The sequence below is a fragment of the Haliaeetus albicilla genome, chromosome 10 (genome assembly GCF_947461875.1).
Source record: "Haliaeetus albicilla chromosome 10, bHalAlb1.1, whole genome shotgun sequence".
Classification (NCBI taxonomy): domain Eukaryota; kingdom Metazoa; phylum Chordata; class Aves; order Accipitriformes; family Accipitridae; genus Haliaeetus; species Haliaeetus albicilla.
Genome location: NC_091492.1, coordinates 39185653 through 39202931, shown reverse-complemented (window position 1 = coordinate 39202931; position 17279 = coordinate 39185653). Strand labels below are relative to the sequence as shown.

General features: G+C 38.2%; 1 protein-coding gene across 3 annotated transcripts in view; it reads left to right on the top strand.

The window, feature by feature from the left end:
- The window catches only part of SPECC1L (sperm antigen with calponin homology and coiled-coil domains 1 like), a 73841-nt gene that overhangs the window by 8977 nt on the left and 47585 nt on the right, over window positions 1–17279 (top strand). Inside the window, exons 1-4 of one of the 3 annotated variants that reach the window (XM_069795151.1) lie at window positions 2626–2736; window positions 6513–6702; window positions 13457–13610; window positions 14620–16253. In XM_069795151.1, coding sequence (XP_069651252.1) covers window positions 2696–2736; window positions 6513–6702; window positions 13457–13610; window positions 14620–16253 — 2019 coding nt within the window. In that variant the 5' untranslated portion in view covers window positions 2626–2695. Of the gene's footprint in view, window positions 1–2625; window positions 2737–6512; window positions 6703–13450; window positions 13611–14619; window positions 16254–17279 lie in introns of those variants that run through there. The other 2 variants (XM_069795150.1, XM_069795153.1) reach the window with 2 other exon arrangements.

The following is a 17279-nucleotide window of genomic DNA, read 5'->3' as shown; positions in this document are numbered from 1 at the left end:
GAAGGTACAGTCAGTGAGAAGTTAGTGCTGAGACTGAGTTTTGGACAGTGCTGCCCTTCCTTGTGGAACAGATTCCCCACGCTAGGAAGAATCGGTTGGATTTAGTTGATGAACAGTTGCTTTTTCTTTCCTTGGCAGTGTTTTGAAATAGCGGTTGTTTAAAATAGGAGCTTGAAAACAAGAGTACGTTATTTAATTTTGTTATGAAAAGGCTTTTAGAGCACAGTTCCTAAGTTTAGGAGTTCTTCTGTAAATGTTCCTGTCACTTGTCTGGAATGTTAAGTATTGCAACGGTTACACATTGCTCACAGCAGTTACAGCTCTGAAGTTTTCTCCAAAGAAGGAACAGAGAAATTTAGGTGTATAACAGCCAATTCTTGCCCAAAGCTCTGGTCTTTCCTCCCTTATGTTTAAAAGAGAAGTAGTAATAGCAAGTATGGCTTGGATGGATAATGTAACTTAAAGGTAGAATTCCTATTTTTGTAATTCCACAACTTGTAATGGAAAACTATAAAGGCTCTTTTGAATTTTTTAGATAGAAAGTGATAGGAAAGTCTTTCCTCTGTAAATAACTACCTGCAGCAGTTGTTCCAAAATTGCAGCACCCATAAATCATTGACATCTGTATATTTTCCTCACGGCATAAGAACGTAGCAGACACCGCCCTGACTGGAGCAGGTTATCCATCCCACCTGGTGCTCTGGGTCCAGCCGTGGCTGTGAGCAGATGCCTCAGGAAAAAAAAACAAAACTGAAGTCTTCCCTCCTACCCTGACTGCTTTCCCACCCTGCAATTACTTTTGGCTCAGAGGGGTTTCTGAGCCCTTTGTGCTCAGCTATTTAGCATCCATTAGGGAATTTCTCTACCTTGTCCATGTCCAGTTTCCCCTTCCACTTGCGCTTCGTGCAGCCACAGCTTTCTTTCAATCTGCATTAAAAATATAGCTCATTTTTCTTACTTTGAACCTGGCTCTAACTTCATTTGCTGGTCCCTAGTTTTAGTACTGGAAGAGATGATTAACAGCCAGTCCCGGTCTGCCTTCTTGATGCCATTCAATATTTGATCGGCTTTTGTCATATTCCCTGTGAGATGTCTCATGGGAGCTATTATATACCTTTGATCTTATTTTTGCCCCTTGCTGAACCTTTTTCAGGTCTATAAGAAATCCTTTTTTTGAGATTGAGAGACCAGAACTGCACATACCAATTAAAGTGTGGGTAGATGGGCAAAAAATTGATTTGTTGAGTGCGATATTTGTGTTTTATGGTTTGTTCTCTATTCCTTTCTTTAATAATTCCTGGAATTGTTTTGCTTTTGCCTTATTCCAAATACTATACCAATAGTTTAATGAAGCTGTGTATCAAAACACTGAAGTCTTGCTGAGCAATATTGATGAGTTGAGAGCACATTTATATATGAAGCTGAAGTTGCTTTTCCCCAAGAGATAGATTGCTTTGTGTTTACCTACATTTAACTTTATTTGCTGATTTTATTGTGCAGTTGATCTCATAAGGGTCTTCTGTGATTCCATGCAGTTTCCTGTTATCCTTGGTATCTTAAATAACCCTCTAGCATCAGCAAACTTTCAAGTCACTAAAACTGATGTCTTGATCTTAAGGAATAAAACAAATGCACTGCTTGCTCTGGACTTCTGGAATCCAGTGGTTAATGGATTATGTTTTTGGAATTACTGAGCAAGAAACATCATTTTAGAGTGCTTGTGCAGCTTGCAGGTTGAAAGTTTGAGCTGTGGACATTATAAATATAGAGAACTCTATCTCTTAGTATGTAGCTTATTTCATATCCCAGGTGTTAAGTTGTTGGTAACTATGCTGTCTTGCTTGCAGAGACTTGGGGTAGTTCTGAATCTGTGTTTTACAGGGGGTTGAAGAGGCTGTATTTCATAATCTTTTCTTCCCAGTTCTGCCTTTTGGGACTGTGTAAGTGACCTAAAAATGTCATTCCCTAATTATTTGGGCAAAAGTTGTCAGCCTAAATATATCAAAACCAAAGAACTTGTACAAATAGAGAGTGAAAGTGTACTGACTCCATTGCTCTTAGATGTGAATATTTCTATTTTCCTCCGTATTTTGGGTCTTTGATGTTTCAAAAATGCTCAGTATCCTCAAATTTGAGGGGTTAGTTGTTTCTATTTTTCTGGAACTATTAAAAGGTAGTTCTAAAATTATTTATCATTTTAATAATTCACAATTTTTTGAAAGATAAAACTGCTTAACACCTCTTGATAACTTTGTATTTTCAACCAAAGGCAAAAGACTAATACCTTCCTTGCTGCTTATCCCTCTCTCACCTTACAGGCAGAGGAAACTATTTTTTTGTACTCTTGTAATTGAGCCATACTTTTCTGACAGCAATATTAGCATAAATAAGCACATTAAATAAGGGATGAGATTAAAATAATCACAGTAAGAAATCATACCCCACCCCCCTTCAGTTTTCAGGTTTCCAAAGAGGACATAAGAGTAACCCTGAAAGCATTTCATGTTGGCTGGGTGAATGTATCATATCAGTTTACAGTAAAGAGCAGAGCCATGCTATTGGGCAAAACACTTTTAAATTATTATTTATGGAGTTGTATTTGCAGTTGGTATAAAATGCAGGACTGGTTTCACATGCCTCCACCAGAGCAAGGAGAGCACGCTCCTGAACAAGATTCCCTTTTGTTTCTTGTACTATGTGTGCTGTGGAAAGAGAGACGTCTGGGAAAGGGTACAGGTTAGAGCAAATAGTTACATTTTAGTTTAGGAATGCAGTCTTTCTATCTGATGTTTTGGGCTTGTTTTGGCTTTTTTCCATCCTGATGAATTTTATAATTGATACTGTAGTGCTAGTATTAATCAAATGTTTTCCAGTAACATCTTGTGTCTGTTGATAGATGTTTAGTAGTGTGATATGAGAGACCAGAAGTCTCTCTTAACTGTCTTGTGGAGTTACAACTCTTAATTCCACTGCAAATTTTTAGGGTTAAGCTTCTACTTTAGTCTTTTTTTTTTTCTTTTTTCTTTTTTGTTTGAGGTAGGAGGAGGTGTGTGTAAAGCGAAAGGAGGTCTTCAGTAATTCTGTCTTTCTCCCTAGGGCAGAATATGAAGTACAGTTTTATATGCAGTATTTGCTTTTTAAAACAATAGTGAAATAATATTTTAGCTCTCATTTGAATCACTAGTGTTCTGTCTTAATTTTCAGAATGCTTCATTTGGCTAGTGAGTGTTTTATTTCTTATTTTAAAATTTAGTGTTGGGCAGAGACAAATTTACTGCTGGTTCCCAATACTGTGTCTTCCTAAGGAATGTGTTGTTCTTTAGAAGCGTAAAGGTAGTCTTTATCTGCAGTATCTGCCTTTTGAGAAACTGGGTGAAGTAGGGCTTTTTCCACTTAGAATTCAACAATATTGATGTCTTCTGTGTTCAGTGCTGAAACTCCATCCTCTTCTTCCTTCCTGGAGAAGGCAGGAGGGGAGAAATTGGCACAGAGAGGTCATAAATTCACTTTAGGAGCCTGAGTGAGCAGCCGCTTTTAGAACCTGTAATGCTAATTAATGTCGTGTCTTTATTTTAAGTTAAGTTGGACTCATTTGTGTCTTTTCTCAGTTTTTAAACTATAATTACAGAATCTTCTTTCAGTAAGAAAGTAACTACTAGAGCTTAGTTACTCTGGAAGAAAAACAGGAACAGCTGTACCTAACCCTCCCTGTCCTCTAAGTATCTTTGAATATTCTTTCTGGAAAGGTGGTTTTGCCTTTGAGTTTCAGTAAATCACAAATAATGTTTTTCAATGTTAAATTTATGGATATTTTAAAGTAATGCTGTGATGAAACATGAGGATTATACTTGGTTACATTATTTAGTTTCACTTATTTACATCACTTTGCTATGCTGTTGCTGTTTTTGAAGCAAATACTGTTGCATGTTTTCAGGAACACTTCTGAAACATGCATTTTTTACAAAGCCGTTATGGATGATAAACATTTGACTTCATACAGTCTTTTGTTACTGATGACCTCTGTGATATATTCGTAAGAGTATAAATGGTTTGTACTGTAAAAGCTAATGTTAGCCTGTATTTGTTTTTGAGATTATCCACCGAGTGGGTTATGTTACTATATTACTTGCTATAATAAGTGGATCCCAAATGTATTGATCTTTTACTGTGCATGCAAAGTTGATGTGTGCAATGTGTATCTGGCACGTTGTAAGATGTGTCAGACTTGATGAATGTGCTCTGTAGGCTTGATAAATGTGTATTGGAAATGGCCACTGCTGGGTATGTGCAGGCCAGCTGGAGCTACTGCTTTACCTAGATTGCCAGACAGGGTTGTCAAGCTCTGCCCAAATGTACGATAGTCATATAGTTGCCCATACCCTAACCTTCATTATAGCACTGGTTTACTAGCTCTATGAGCTGTCAAAAAGCCATGGTTCTGATTTACTGGGTTTGTTGCAAGAGTACAGTTTTTTCTTTGAGATAATTTTTAAATGTAGTCAGCTTTACAACAAGCTATGCACTGAAGTTTGTTTGATTATTTCTCAAGTGTGCTATGGACAACTCTTTTATGTAGCCCGTAGAACATCAAAAATATCATTCAATAGTAATGATGCCAGTTTTACTAAACAACTCTATCCTCTTTGGTCTTTTCAGTTTTAGTTTTCAACTGAATAAGATCAAAAGCACAAGTAAGTGTTCAACTCATGAACATGAAAAAGGCAAGAATTATAAGTGTGGCAACTTGGGCCTACCTGTAAACATTAGCATCTGCTTCTGGAATCTGGTAGGCAGTTGTACCACTTAAAATTATGTGTGTATAGCAAACATATTATTTTCATGGGGCTTTTCTGGTTTGGGTTTTGGTTTTCTTAGGAGTGTCTCAAATTATCTCTCAGTTATTTAATCTTCTGTGAAGGCGTTGTGATTACTAGTAGCCGTATGGCAGGACCGGTGCATTTTTGACATTCTGATGATGAAACTGCAACAGCAAACAAAGTTTTCTGTGTCTGTTCATGCCAGCTTTGAGAGCTAAAGGGAATCTGGAAGCTATAAACAAATACTTCAGTGTCTTAAAATGAAACTTCCTCTTGCTTCTGCTAACAGCACATAGGGGTCTGAGGAGGCAAAACTCCTGGAGTTTTACTGACTTTGATAAAAGTCAGACTTGAAATATACTTGTGTGCAGCAGAGGTGGTGATGAGGAGGAAGGACTGTGTGTAAGCATATGGTGTTAATTTTGTTAGCTGAAATGAATTAGTACTCCTGATCACTGTGTTTTTATGTCACACATCTCATGCACTCAGTCATCAGTCTGCTTTTTGTGGCTTTGAAATGCTTCACTTTTTATGAGATGGAGACAACTAGATGTGTTGCGTGTTTCTAATCAGCTGCAGGATATTGGGCTCAGATAAACCCAATCACTTACTTCCACTCAGAATCTGTAAGACTGAAAGGGGAGTGGAAGTTTCCTCCTCTTAATCTTCCATCCTATGTCTTCTGACTCAGGGGACATGAAGAAAACAGCTGCCAGCTATCTCGCTCTTGCAAGAGGGAAGACGATCCTGATGTGTCTAGTCTTTCTGGTAGTCCGTGCTTCAAATTATGGCTGTTGGCTAGTGTACCCTTTCTTAGGTTGTCTTCCAGAATTAGCAGTTCTTGTGATAACTGCAGTGTTCCGGTCTGCTGCAGCTGCTCCTGGTTTGAGTAGTCAGCTTTGTTTTCTGGGGTTTTGTTTATTTGCTCTTGATTGGAATGACAGTATTGACAGTTGTCTGCTGTTTGAAAAAACTTGAAGGCAAGGTAAAGATGCTGAAGTGTCCTCACTGCAGGCCGTGGAGCATGGTGGGTTACTTCTGGTTTCTTCTCAGAGGTAATCCTCATAATCATATGACTAGTATTAAATTTTGTAAGATCCCATGTGTTTATTAATGTGATTTTTAATAATAAATGGTTTCAGGGAATCTAAATTTTTCAACTTCTTTTCATTTTTATGAAATACTTTTTTTTTTTTTTTTTTTTTTTTTTTTTTTTTTTGTAACAACTGCTGTTACTCTCTCAGTACTTTAGTTACGAAGCTGGTGGTAATCTTTGCTCAGATCCAGTGCTGGTGGTAGTCAGGCTGTTGCCTGAATACTCCCATGGTATTTACCTTCCCACAGTCAGAAATAAAGAACACTGCTGCTCTAATAAGCCTTTCCTTTGCTAGCTAACGAGTGAACTCGGCAACATGGGTCACTTATAAAATATCCTCGGTTCAGTGCCATTTGTGGAAAGAGAACTGAAAAAAAAATTATAATTTGGAGTGGAGCTGTAGGAAGCGCTTAGTTCTTGGTAAAAATTCCTTTTTAAAAAGAGCAAAAACCATTGGTCAGTCACATGCATTCTGTTTGGCTCCAATTTGTGGTCTTTACTGCTGCTGTGGACTTCAGGTCTTAAATAGAGCATTATAAAAAAAGGCATTGCTTTTCATTTGTATTTTATATTTAAAATTTCTTTCTTTCTGCTTGTAGATTTGTTTGTAAATGCATCATAAACAGACAGCCCAGAATGAAGAAAGCAAGCAGGAGTGTTGGCTCAGTGCCCAAAGTGCCTGGAGTAAATAAAACTCAAGCAACTGAAAAAGCCAAACCAGAAAACGGCTCCTCAGTGTCTGCAGTAACAAAACTCTCCAAAACCGGGACATCAGCATCTCTTTTGAAGGTAATAACCAATAGAACATTCTGATTATTTATCCTTTTTACAGTAAAGCTTTAAAAAGAGTAGAATTTTAAGGCATGTCTTTAATGCAGCTTAGACTGGAGGTTTATTATATGGGTAACTGAAGGGAATTTGGATAGTTACACAGCACTGGGCAGGGTAATAGGACCTTGTGTGGCATTCGTGCTATATTTTTCATGTTGCAATGTGTGATGTGATGGAAAGCAATATACTTTGCACAACTTGGCTGTTCTGCAAAAGGAGCAGAGTGGAAGTTGCATTCTGATGAATGTTATTAGTAGTGTCATGTGTTATGCTCAGAATGGTGTGTCAGTGACTAATGGGGTTCGATAAAAGTTATTTACTGGTTCTGAAAAAAGAACTAATGAGGTATCTAACATGAGAAACTTTTTGATATCAGTGATCTGTGTCAGGTCAGTGCAGCTGTATTCTTCTAGCTGTTTTGGCCTTTGCTTGGTGTGAAGTACTGCTTGAGCTGAATTTTCACAAGTTGATTCTTGCTCCTAGAACAAGTTCAAAGGTAGAGGTTTTCTCTTATATTAGCAAAACAGGGCAGTAGATTTAGGAGCATATGGTTTTCAACAACCAAGAAAAATAAGATATACTGAGGTGTGCTGGTGTGGAGTTTTCACCTGGGAGCGAACACGTCTGGGTTGGATGGATGGTATGAGCCTGCCTGGTCTGCCTCTCTCTCCTGGCAAGGAAACATGGCTGGACCCACCTCCTTTTGCCTTTCTGCAGCCCAGTACGCAGAGCTGTGGCACTGCTGCTGCTGCCCTGGAGCAAATGAACAGAACAAGGAAAAGGACTGGTGTCTGCAACTGGGGCCTGAACCACTGTCACCTGTAGGAAGCCAGATAGGCCATTTAAATAACTGGCAAGTAAAGACCTAAAATTAAAGAAGCAGTAAGGATTGAGGTCTCTCTGTAATAGCTATACAGGCTTACTGAAGTCAAAAGGTGCGTTCCCTTTCTCTCTTCTCTTCTTGCTTTTCCTTTATGGCAGTGGTTAATACTTTTGCTGATGAACTTGCAAGCCAGGTTTCAGCTAGATTTTTCTCCCAGTGCCCCCCCCTTTCCTCTGCCACCCAATGTATCTCGCAGTTTTCTTAACTTTAAATAATCTTTTGATGGTTGTTGACACTACTTATTTTGTATTTCTAGAAACCTTTCAAAGCATATGGAAACAAGAGTCCTTTGTAGTTTACTTATCAAGTTTCTTACGTCATACCTCTCAGTGAGATAAAGGAGGAGGATGATCTAACACTGAAGTAATTTGACCCAGTATGCTTTTACAATTTTACTTATATTAGTAATACTTCTGTCTATGTTTGGGTGTAGGATTAGAATTTATGACAATTGTGAGTTTAAGGCACAATGAAAATTTTTCTCTTAATTGCTAAAACTTATCTCAGCTTTATGTTACAGCCAGGCTTACTCATACAGCTGGATGTCTTTTACTTGTTAAGCTGCTGTTGTGCCAACTCTATGACTTAAAAATGTTGATGACTCTTATCTTCTTTGAGTGTTGCATACTTATACAACAAAGTTAGTTGTCTTTTTTTGACTTACTGATACTGGCAAATCACATTGAGAATTACTGGCTTGAAAGAAGTACCAGTAACAAGTTGAATTCTTTTTAAAATTAAAATAAATATATAAAATTATATAAATACATATTATAAAATATATAATATAAAATATATATTATATAATACATAATACATATAAATATGTGTATTATAAAATATATAAAATTTTTATATTTGATCTTGTTGATGAAGCATTTGGCACATTGTTTTCCTCATAGTGGTTGTAGGATCTTCTCTAAGACTTGATGAATTAGTGTGTGTATTATGAATTTCATTTAATATTCCTTGACCAAAAAAAAAAAGCCAGCATTAAATAACTTTAATTGCAACAGCTTACTAATTTATTCAGTCCTCAAAGTAAGTATGCATATAGATAGAAAACTTCAGATTGAATATTGAATGAAAGGCACTGTTAAGGAGTAGAAATACACGCTTACAGTACTATACCAATCTTAATTCAGCCAGTAATACTGTTGCAAAATTGAAAATTACTTTGTAATTATAGTCTGTTTTTTTCCGATCTCCCTGATATAACCATAGGCCAGTGTTCAGCTTTGGGTGGGCTTCTTTCACTATGCATTGTTCCATAGATTTGTCCTTTTTTGTGGAGTTTTCAAAGTGTGTGGACAATGAGCACAGGAAGAAACTGAGACCCACCCTTCTGTACTGCTGAACACTGTTCCAGAGGTCAGGCTGTCCGTCAGCTTCGGAATGCCTTTTTGTCGGTTACTTCTTTGTAGGTTTTTGGCTCCCACTTTCCCCAGGACTTTTGTAAATGTTCAGCACCCCACCACTACCCCACACACATTATTACAGCAGGTTAACTGCCAGCCACTTCTAGTTCTTAATCTGTCAAAAAATACTCTGCAAGTAACAGTATGTTCTTATTTTTAAGATCATTGGGTTTTGACTTCTATAGCTAATGAGCTTGTGATCATGCTAACACAAGTGTAATTAGATGGCAGCTGTACTTCATATAAATGAATTGCAAAAGCCAATGTTCATGAAAAGCCAGGACTTTGACACCAACATTTGAATATTACAAATTAGAATGTGTTTTCAGTATTCATGTGTCTAGGCTTCAGTATTCTGTTTTCAAAATGCAGTAACTTAATTACAGATTGTTGTGAAGTTTAATGTTTGAAGTACTCAAATGCAGCAACAGCAAGCATCAAAGAAAATCCCAGGTAGGAATAATTAGATTTATATATAAAAAAAAAGGATTTGAATGAGGTGCAGTAAGTAGGATATATACGTTGAGAAACTAAGATGAAATGAATTGTAGAGGTGATCATTCAAGTTTCATAGCACTGAAAGAAAGTTGTGAGGGAAAACAGAATATGAATTGTATAATTATAAAGTGGTTTTTTATATAGAAAATCAAAATAGGTGTGGATGAACATTTCTAATTATGATATTTTCTAATTTTTCATACTTTAACATCGGGGGTTTAATGCTAAGCAAGATTGCACTGTTCTCAGTAAATGGGAGAAACTTCTTCCTTGAGGAAAAAGCTGTTTAATAAACATATGACATTGATTTTGCTTTCATTAAAAATATACACTACAAAAATACTTTGATTTTTAAAGTCAAGAATGGTTGCCATTGTAGAGCATTAAGAAAAGAGAGCTGCTGGTTTGTAACTTTTCCAAAGCTTTGCTAAATAGTTTTCTTTGCCAAGAGTATAGTGTTACAGTTTTGAGAAACTGTTTACTAATTGGCTGCAGAGGAGGCAGTGCCTTCCAACCTAGACTAGAAATAGTTTATGGGTAAGTCAGAAGAAGAATAGCTGTCTTAAATTCCTTTGTTCAGCAAGGACTGGAGATGACTAATGTCAGAAAGTGTGTATTTTACTTAGCATTTTTTTTTTTCCTTCAAGCTGAGTCACATCTTGACCCGTTTGGCTTGATAACATGTACTTGTACTATAAGTGTGTAAAAGTTTAAACTAATGTGGTGGGTTGACCCTGGCTGGACGCCAAGTGCCCACCAAAGCCGCTTGATCACTCCCCCTCCTCAATTGGGCAGGGGAGAGAAAATATAACAAAGGGTTGTGGGTCAAGATAGACAGGGAGAGATCACTCAACCAATTACTGTCCTGGGCAAAACAGACTCCACTTGGGGAAAATTAACTTAATTTATTGCCAATCAAACCAGAGTAGGGTAATGAGAAATAAAACCAAATCTCAAAACACATTCCCTCCACCCCTCCCTTCTTCCCGGGCACAGCTTCACTCCTGGGTTCTCTACCTACCCCACCCAGCGGCGCAGGGGGACAGGGAATGGGGGTTACCTTCAGTTCATCACACGTTATCTCTGCCACTTCATCCTCCTCAGGGGCAGGACTCCTCACACTCTTCCCCTGCTCCAGCGTGGGGTCCCTCCCACGGGAGACAGTCCTCCACGAACTTCTCCAGCGTGGGTCCTTCCCACGGGCTGCAGTTCTTCATGAACTGCTCCAGTGTGGGTCCCTTCCACGGCATGCAGTCCTTCAGGAGCGCACTGCTCCAGCGTGGGTCCCCCACGGGGTCACAAGTCCTGCCAGAAAACCTGCTCCAGCGTGGGCTCCTCTCTCCACGGGGCCACACGTCCTGCCAGGAGCCTGCTCCAGCGTGGGCTTACCCCTTCAGACATCCCCCTGCTCCAGCATGGGGTCCTCCATGGGCTGCAGGTGGAGATCTGCTCCACCATGGACCTCCATGGACTGCAGGGGGACAGCCTGCCTCACCATGGCCTTTACCACGGGCTGCAGGGGAATCTCTGCTCCGGTGCCTGGAGCATCTCCTCCCCCTCCTTCTTCACTGACCTTGGTGTCTGCAGGGTTGTTTCTCTCACATGTTTTCACTCCTCTCTCCAGCTGCAGTTTTGGTTCCCAACAATGTTTTTTCCCTTCTTAAATATGTTATCACAGAGGCACTACCACTGTCAGTGATGGGCTCGGCCTTGGCCAGCGACGGGTCCGTCTTGGAGCTGGCTGGCATTGGCTCCATCAGACACAGGGGAAGCTTCTAGCAGCTTCTTACAGATGCCACCCCTGTAACCCCCCCCCGCTAGCAAAACCTGGCCACACAAACCCAATACATTTAATTTCTCCACTCTTTCAATAGGGTAAAAATGCTGACAGCTAATAGTCCATTTGAACTATCATGTTTGCCAGCTGATTGGCAGATTCAGTAGCAAAATAGAAAATCCCCATTCTATGCCTTTTTGTAATACCTTGGTTTAGGTGATAGTTGCATCACAAGGTTGTTTCCCTCCCCCTGTATCCCCATGCCCACCAAATTGGTATAGATTAGATATGAAATCTGATTAGATTACAGGTTAATGGAGAATTGTCATACAGTGCAATTTGTGCTCAACTCTTCTCCCCACATGAGTAGTGTGGGCTTTGTTGAATTTCTAGCCCTCCAACTTTTTTATTTTCCTGTTGGTACTTACATTGCATCTGCAGTTTTGCACGACTGTGCAACATAGCAGATCAAGGAACCGATCTGTCTCCTGGGAGGAAGGAGCCCTTTGAAAAGGCTTCGGTTTACACAGCACAGTGTGTAAGCACATGGAGAAGAGTGGGATAGAACAATAGTGGCTTTTTCACAGCAGAAGAGCCAGCTTAGATGCACATCAAACTAGAGCCTCAGAGTAATGTGTTTTCTTCCAACTTTTTATAAAGTTTTTTAGAAGGCTATACCATTTCCTACATGATTCAATAAACACGTTCTTGTCCTAAAGGATTTTACCATTAGAAATACCTGTTTCTATCTGTAAATTATCTGTATTTCTATCAACTGCATGCAGAACAAATATGTTCTCTTCCCAAGCTCCCTTTTGTTTTGCAGCTGCTGTTCTTTGTAAATAGCACAAATCCCATCCATGCCCTTTCCACGATATTGTGATCAGTGTTCCTAACTGTTCTGAAATTTGCACTTGCGAAAACAAACTATATAGAATGGAATGAGATGCAGCTTCTTTTTTAGTTAAGCAAGTGTACCTTCATTCTTCATGTATAGAATCATAATGTCTGGCGTATAGTTCTTAACATGAATATGTATGGAAGCTATAAGTTATAAACCTGCAGAATTTGAAAGTCGTGATGAAAAGCAACTGGTTAATTCCCAAGCACTGCCTTTCAGCTGGGATGCTGGTTGAGACTTCAAATGTGTTATACAGCTGAATAATACAGTTACTCAAGGAATGCTGCTAACACAGCTGTTTTCTTTTAATTTTTCTTGCCCTTATAATGGGAAAAATGTTTAGCATATTTTTATTGTTTTGTCATTTGAAAAAATTGCATTTTAAAGAGTTGTAAAGTCTGCCAATTAATACTTAAGAACTTAGTATTTCTGGAGTTTGCTTTACTCTGAAAGATGGGTTCTCTATTTGGGAATCTGGTTCTTGAGACTCCTGTGCTTACTGCCTTGTCACATTCCAGGCAGCTTTTGTGGCTAACAGTAGTTTCAGGAATGATCATACGAGGTCAGACAAAAAGTCCATCAGACAAATATCGCATCTCTGAGAGTGCCTAGTAAAGAGCATGAAAACAAGGCAAGGATATATGGTGAGGGTGGCTTTTTTCCTACCTCTGAATACTGTCCTAGTCTCTAGTGACTTGTAGCTTAGTATTTTGAGCTAGAAAGGCTATTCTATTAATGTTGGATTGTTTTTTGTTGTTTGGTTTGATCTTTTTGTTGTGAACTTGTCCACCAGAAAACACTTGATCATATTCTGTTGAAGGACATTATACTAACCTCCCAGTATCTGGTGGTTTAATTATCTAAGAATTGTCTTAATTTTTATGCTTAAGCAAACTTTCAGTCAAAATTGAGAAGTGTTACACTGTGTTGTGTTACTGTGCTTTCCTTAATTTTCTTTTTTTCCTTCTTGGTATTAAAACATTAATCATTTTGTCTGGGAGAGAGAAGACTCAGTTTCTATGGTCAATCCTATGTAAGAAGTTGAAGTTCAGTTTCAACTTGCCAACTCTGCACAGTGCAGTGCATATGTATTTTTCAACATTCTTGCATAGACACATGACTAGTTAAATATGTACTTTTTAAACTGATGGAATCTTTAACAGGAGAAATGTTGGCTATGCAGACTTCTCAGCCAGCTGTCTTAAAGCTGCTTCTTCCCTTTCTTTGAGACTAAGAGTAATGATGACCTCTTAGCGGGGATGGCTGGTGGCGGTGGAGTGGCAATGACCAATGGTGTCAAGGCAAAGAAGAGCACTTGTGTATCAACAGCATCTTCAGCTTCAGGGACAGCCATGAACAGTCTGGAAAATAAACCCAAAACTATTGCAGGTAAATGGATATATTGATCCTTAAAGATGGTAGTTGGGTGACTTTTTATTTTCCTGTTATGTATTGAGGATCCAGGCTGCCTAATGAAGTGGTCAGTAAGGCCACAGTCAAATCAAACACCTCCTGTGCTCTTTTCCTGTTTTTTAATAATGTAATTGCCTTTTTGGAGTGTGTTCCTTTTATTTTTTTCAGTACTGATTATGCAGCTACTATATAAAACTAGATGATATAATTAATCTAGAGAATCACGGATTTGTGTAAAATAACTTAATTTGTCTAAAAAATCCATGCCACAAGCACTAAATCTTTAAGATATCACTTGTTGCAGTCAACATTTTGGACATTCTGTATTGTTTTGTAGAAATAAAGCAAGAAAGCTTTCAGAAACTGTTCAGAAAAGTGAAATTATTTAGTGTATTATCAATATGGATGGAAACATGTCTTGCTTTCCATTGCTATGTTTTGGATTCAGTAATGCTTGCAAAGCTGTAAAGCATCTGGAAATAAAGTAGTAATAATCTATCCTCGTCTTTATGAAATGAGATGGAAATACAAAAAACCTTAGCTTTCACTTTGTGGAATCATAATATGCAGTTCATCATTTAAAAGCTTGCATTCAAATCTACTGAAAAGAGAGACTAATTTGAACATGTAGGAATAGCAATGCTGCAGTTTTTGTACAATCTGTCAGAACCTGTTGAAGACAGAAAAAAAAGAAACTTGCAAATGTTAAACTTTAAGGTCTAACTCATTTTCAAAATACTGGCAAAACTCATTTTCAAAATACTGGTAAAGCATAGCAATTGGTAGAGCATGTATCAATTAAAATAAAACTGCACTGATTCATGATTAAGGCTGTATAAATGTTTACTCTAAATGTATTTTATGAAATGTATTTACCAGTGTCATTCAGAAAATCAGCCACTGTAGTGCTGATACAAAATACAGAGTCTTCTATTACGGATACTGTATTTTAAATTAATGTTCCTAACTTTCAAAAAACATACAGGTACAAGTTCCACAACTAAGCGTAGCACTTCATCTGGAAATAAAGAGTCAAGCTCTTCTAGAGAAAGAATACGCGATCGTTCTCGTTTAAGCCAGAGCAAAAAGCTGCCTTTGACTGGACAGGGGACCAATGATACGGTACTGGCAAAACGCTCCCGTAGTCGTACCAACCCAGAATCAGATATTCGAATGAGCAAGTCCAAATCAGACAATCAAATCAGTGACAAAGCTGCATTGGAAGCAAAGGTGAATGATCTTTTGACATTAGCAAAAACTAAAGATGTGGAAATCTTGCATCTGAGGAATGAACTAAGGGATATGCGTGCTCAGCTGGGACTTAACGAAGATCAACTTGAAGGTGATGAAAAATCTGAAGAAAAAGAGGCCATTGTTGTCCATCAGCCAACTGATGTAGAGTCTACGTTGCTACAGTTACAGGAACAAAACACTGCCATCCGAGAAGAGCTCAACCAGCTGAAGAATGAGAATCGAATGTTAAAAGACAGGCTAAATGCATTAGGCTTTTCTTTGGAACAAAGGCTGGACAACTCTGAAAAACTCTTCGGCTATCAGTCTTTGAGTCCAGAGATTACAGCTGGCAACCACAGTGATGGTGGTGGTACTCTGACATCTTCAGTGGAAGGTTCTGCTCCTGGATCAATGGAAGACTTGTTAAGTCAGGATGAAAACACTTTGATGGACAACCAACATAGTAATTCCATGGATAATTTAGACAGTGAGTGCAGTGAAGTTTATCAGCCACTGACATCAAGTGATGATGCCTTAGATGCTCCGTCGTCGTCGGAGTCTGAAGGTGTACCAAGCATAGAAAGATCTAGGAAGGGAAGCAGTGGCAATGCAAGTGAAGTGTCCGTAGCTTGTCTGACAGAACGGATACATCAGATGGAAGAGAATCAACACAGTACAGCTGAAGAGCTCCAAGCCACACTTCAAGAGCTTGCAGATTTGCAACAAATAACGCAAGAGCTAAACAGTGAGAATGAAAGACTTGGAGAGGAAAAAGTAATCCTCATGGAATCTTTGTGCCAGCAAAGTGACAAGTTGGAACACTTCAGCCGTCAGATTGAGTATTTTCGGTCCCTTTTAGATGAACACCATATTTCATATGTAATTGATGAAGATATGAAAAGTGGTCGCTACATGGAGTTAGAGCAACGTTATATGGACCTTGCAGAGAACGCTCGGTTTGAGCGAGAGCAGCTGTTAGGTGTTCAGCAGCACTTGAGCAACACTTTGAAGATGGCAGAACAAGACAACAAGGAGGCCCAAGAAATGATAGGGGCATTAAAAGAACGAAATCACCACATGGAACGGATTATTGAGTCAGAGCAGAAAAGCAAAACAGCGATAGCATCTACGTTAGAGGAGTACAAAGCCACAGTAGCCAGTGACCAGATTGAGATGAACAGGCTGAAAGCTCAGTTAGAGCATGAAAAGCAAAAAGTGGCTGAATTGTATTCTATACACAACTCTGGAGATAAATCAGATATACAAGATTTGCTGGAGAGTGTCAGGCTGGATAAAGAAAAAGCAGAGACATTGGCCAGTAGTCTGCAAGAAGAGCTGGCACACACTCGCAATGATGCCAATCGATTGCAAGATGCCATTGCTAAGGTAGTGTTTAAAACAAACTGTTGTATTTTAACATCCTATATACACCATGACTTGCTGTTGGTCACTGTAGTTCTTTTAGAAGTAAAGGATTAATTTTGAGGTTAATCAGATTGCAGTAGTGTTAGAATTGATTACTTTCTCTTAACTTTTGTTATGAAAATGACGGAGGCTTTTTAAAAAATTATATGGATTCATTCAGCCACATGGTAACTGTCATGTTACTTTTTTAAAATACTGGTATTTAAACTCCGCAACTTATTTCAAGGGCCAAACTTAAACAGTATTTAAGATACTGTATGAATTTTGTGCTTAAATTGCATGCCTTCTGCAAGAGTTTTGAGGAGTTAGTACCAAACTGGTAGAAGAGGGATGTCACTGAGAAAGTACTGGGAGTCAAAGGCTGAAGTGATAACCCAGCTGTTGATGACTTGTAGGACCTTTCACAGGTGTTGAGAGAATATTTTGAAGTTTCAGCTTATTCAAGTAGGTTCAGTTAACTTAGAATAAACTGATGGTAGAGGAATCAGAAAAGTGTCTTCTTTCTCCAATCAAGAAATGACTAATTTTGAGGTAAACAGATTTAACCAAATTTAATTTAATTTACCGAATACATATTTTAGTTTTAAGTGAAAAAAATTGACAAACTTTTAAACAATTATTATTAAATATGGCAAATACGCATAGGTTTTTTACTAATGATCCATCCAGGAGCAGCTTGTGTGTTGACTGGGCTTTGGATTGAAGTGTATATTTCTAGCTCTAGAACAGCAATTTTGACTCAGATATAACTAATTTATCTAGTAAAAGCACTTACCATAATTTAATATAAAAATAAGAATCATAAAATTTATTTAATAACTTTAAGTATGCATTTAAAGGTATATCCTCCTCATGAGAAAATTTATGCCAAATTTAATGTCTGAACTACATATTAGTTGCAAATCAACATGTTAGTCACGATCACCAGCCAGTTAGAATCAACTTAATTTGGGAGGGGGAAAAAAAAAAAAATATAATTTTAGTAAT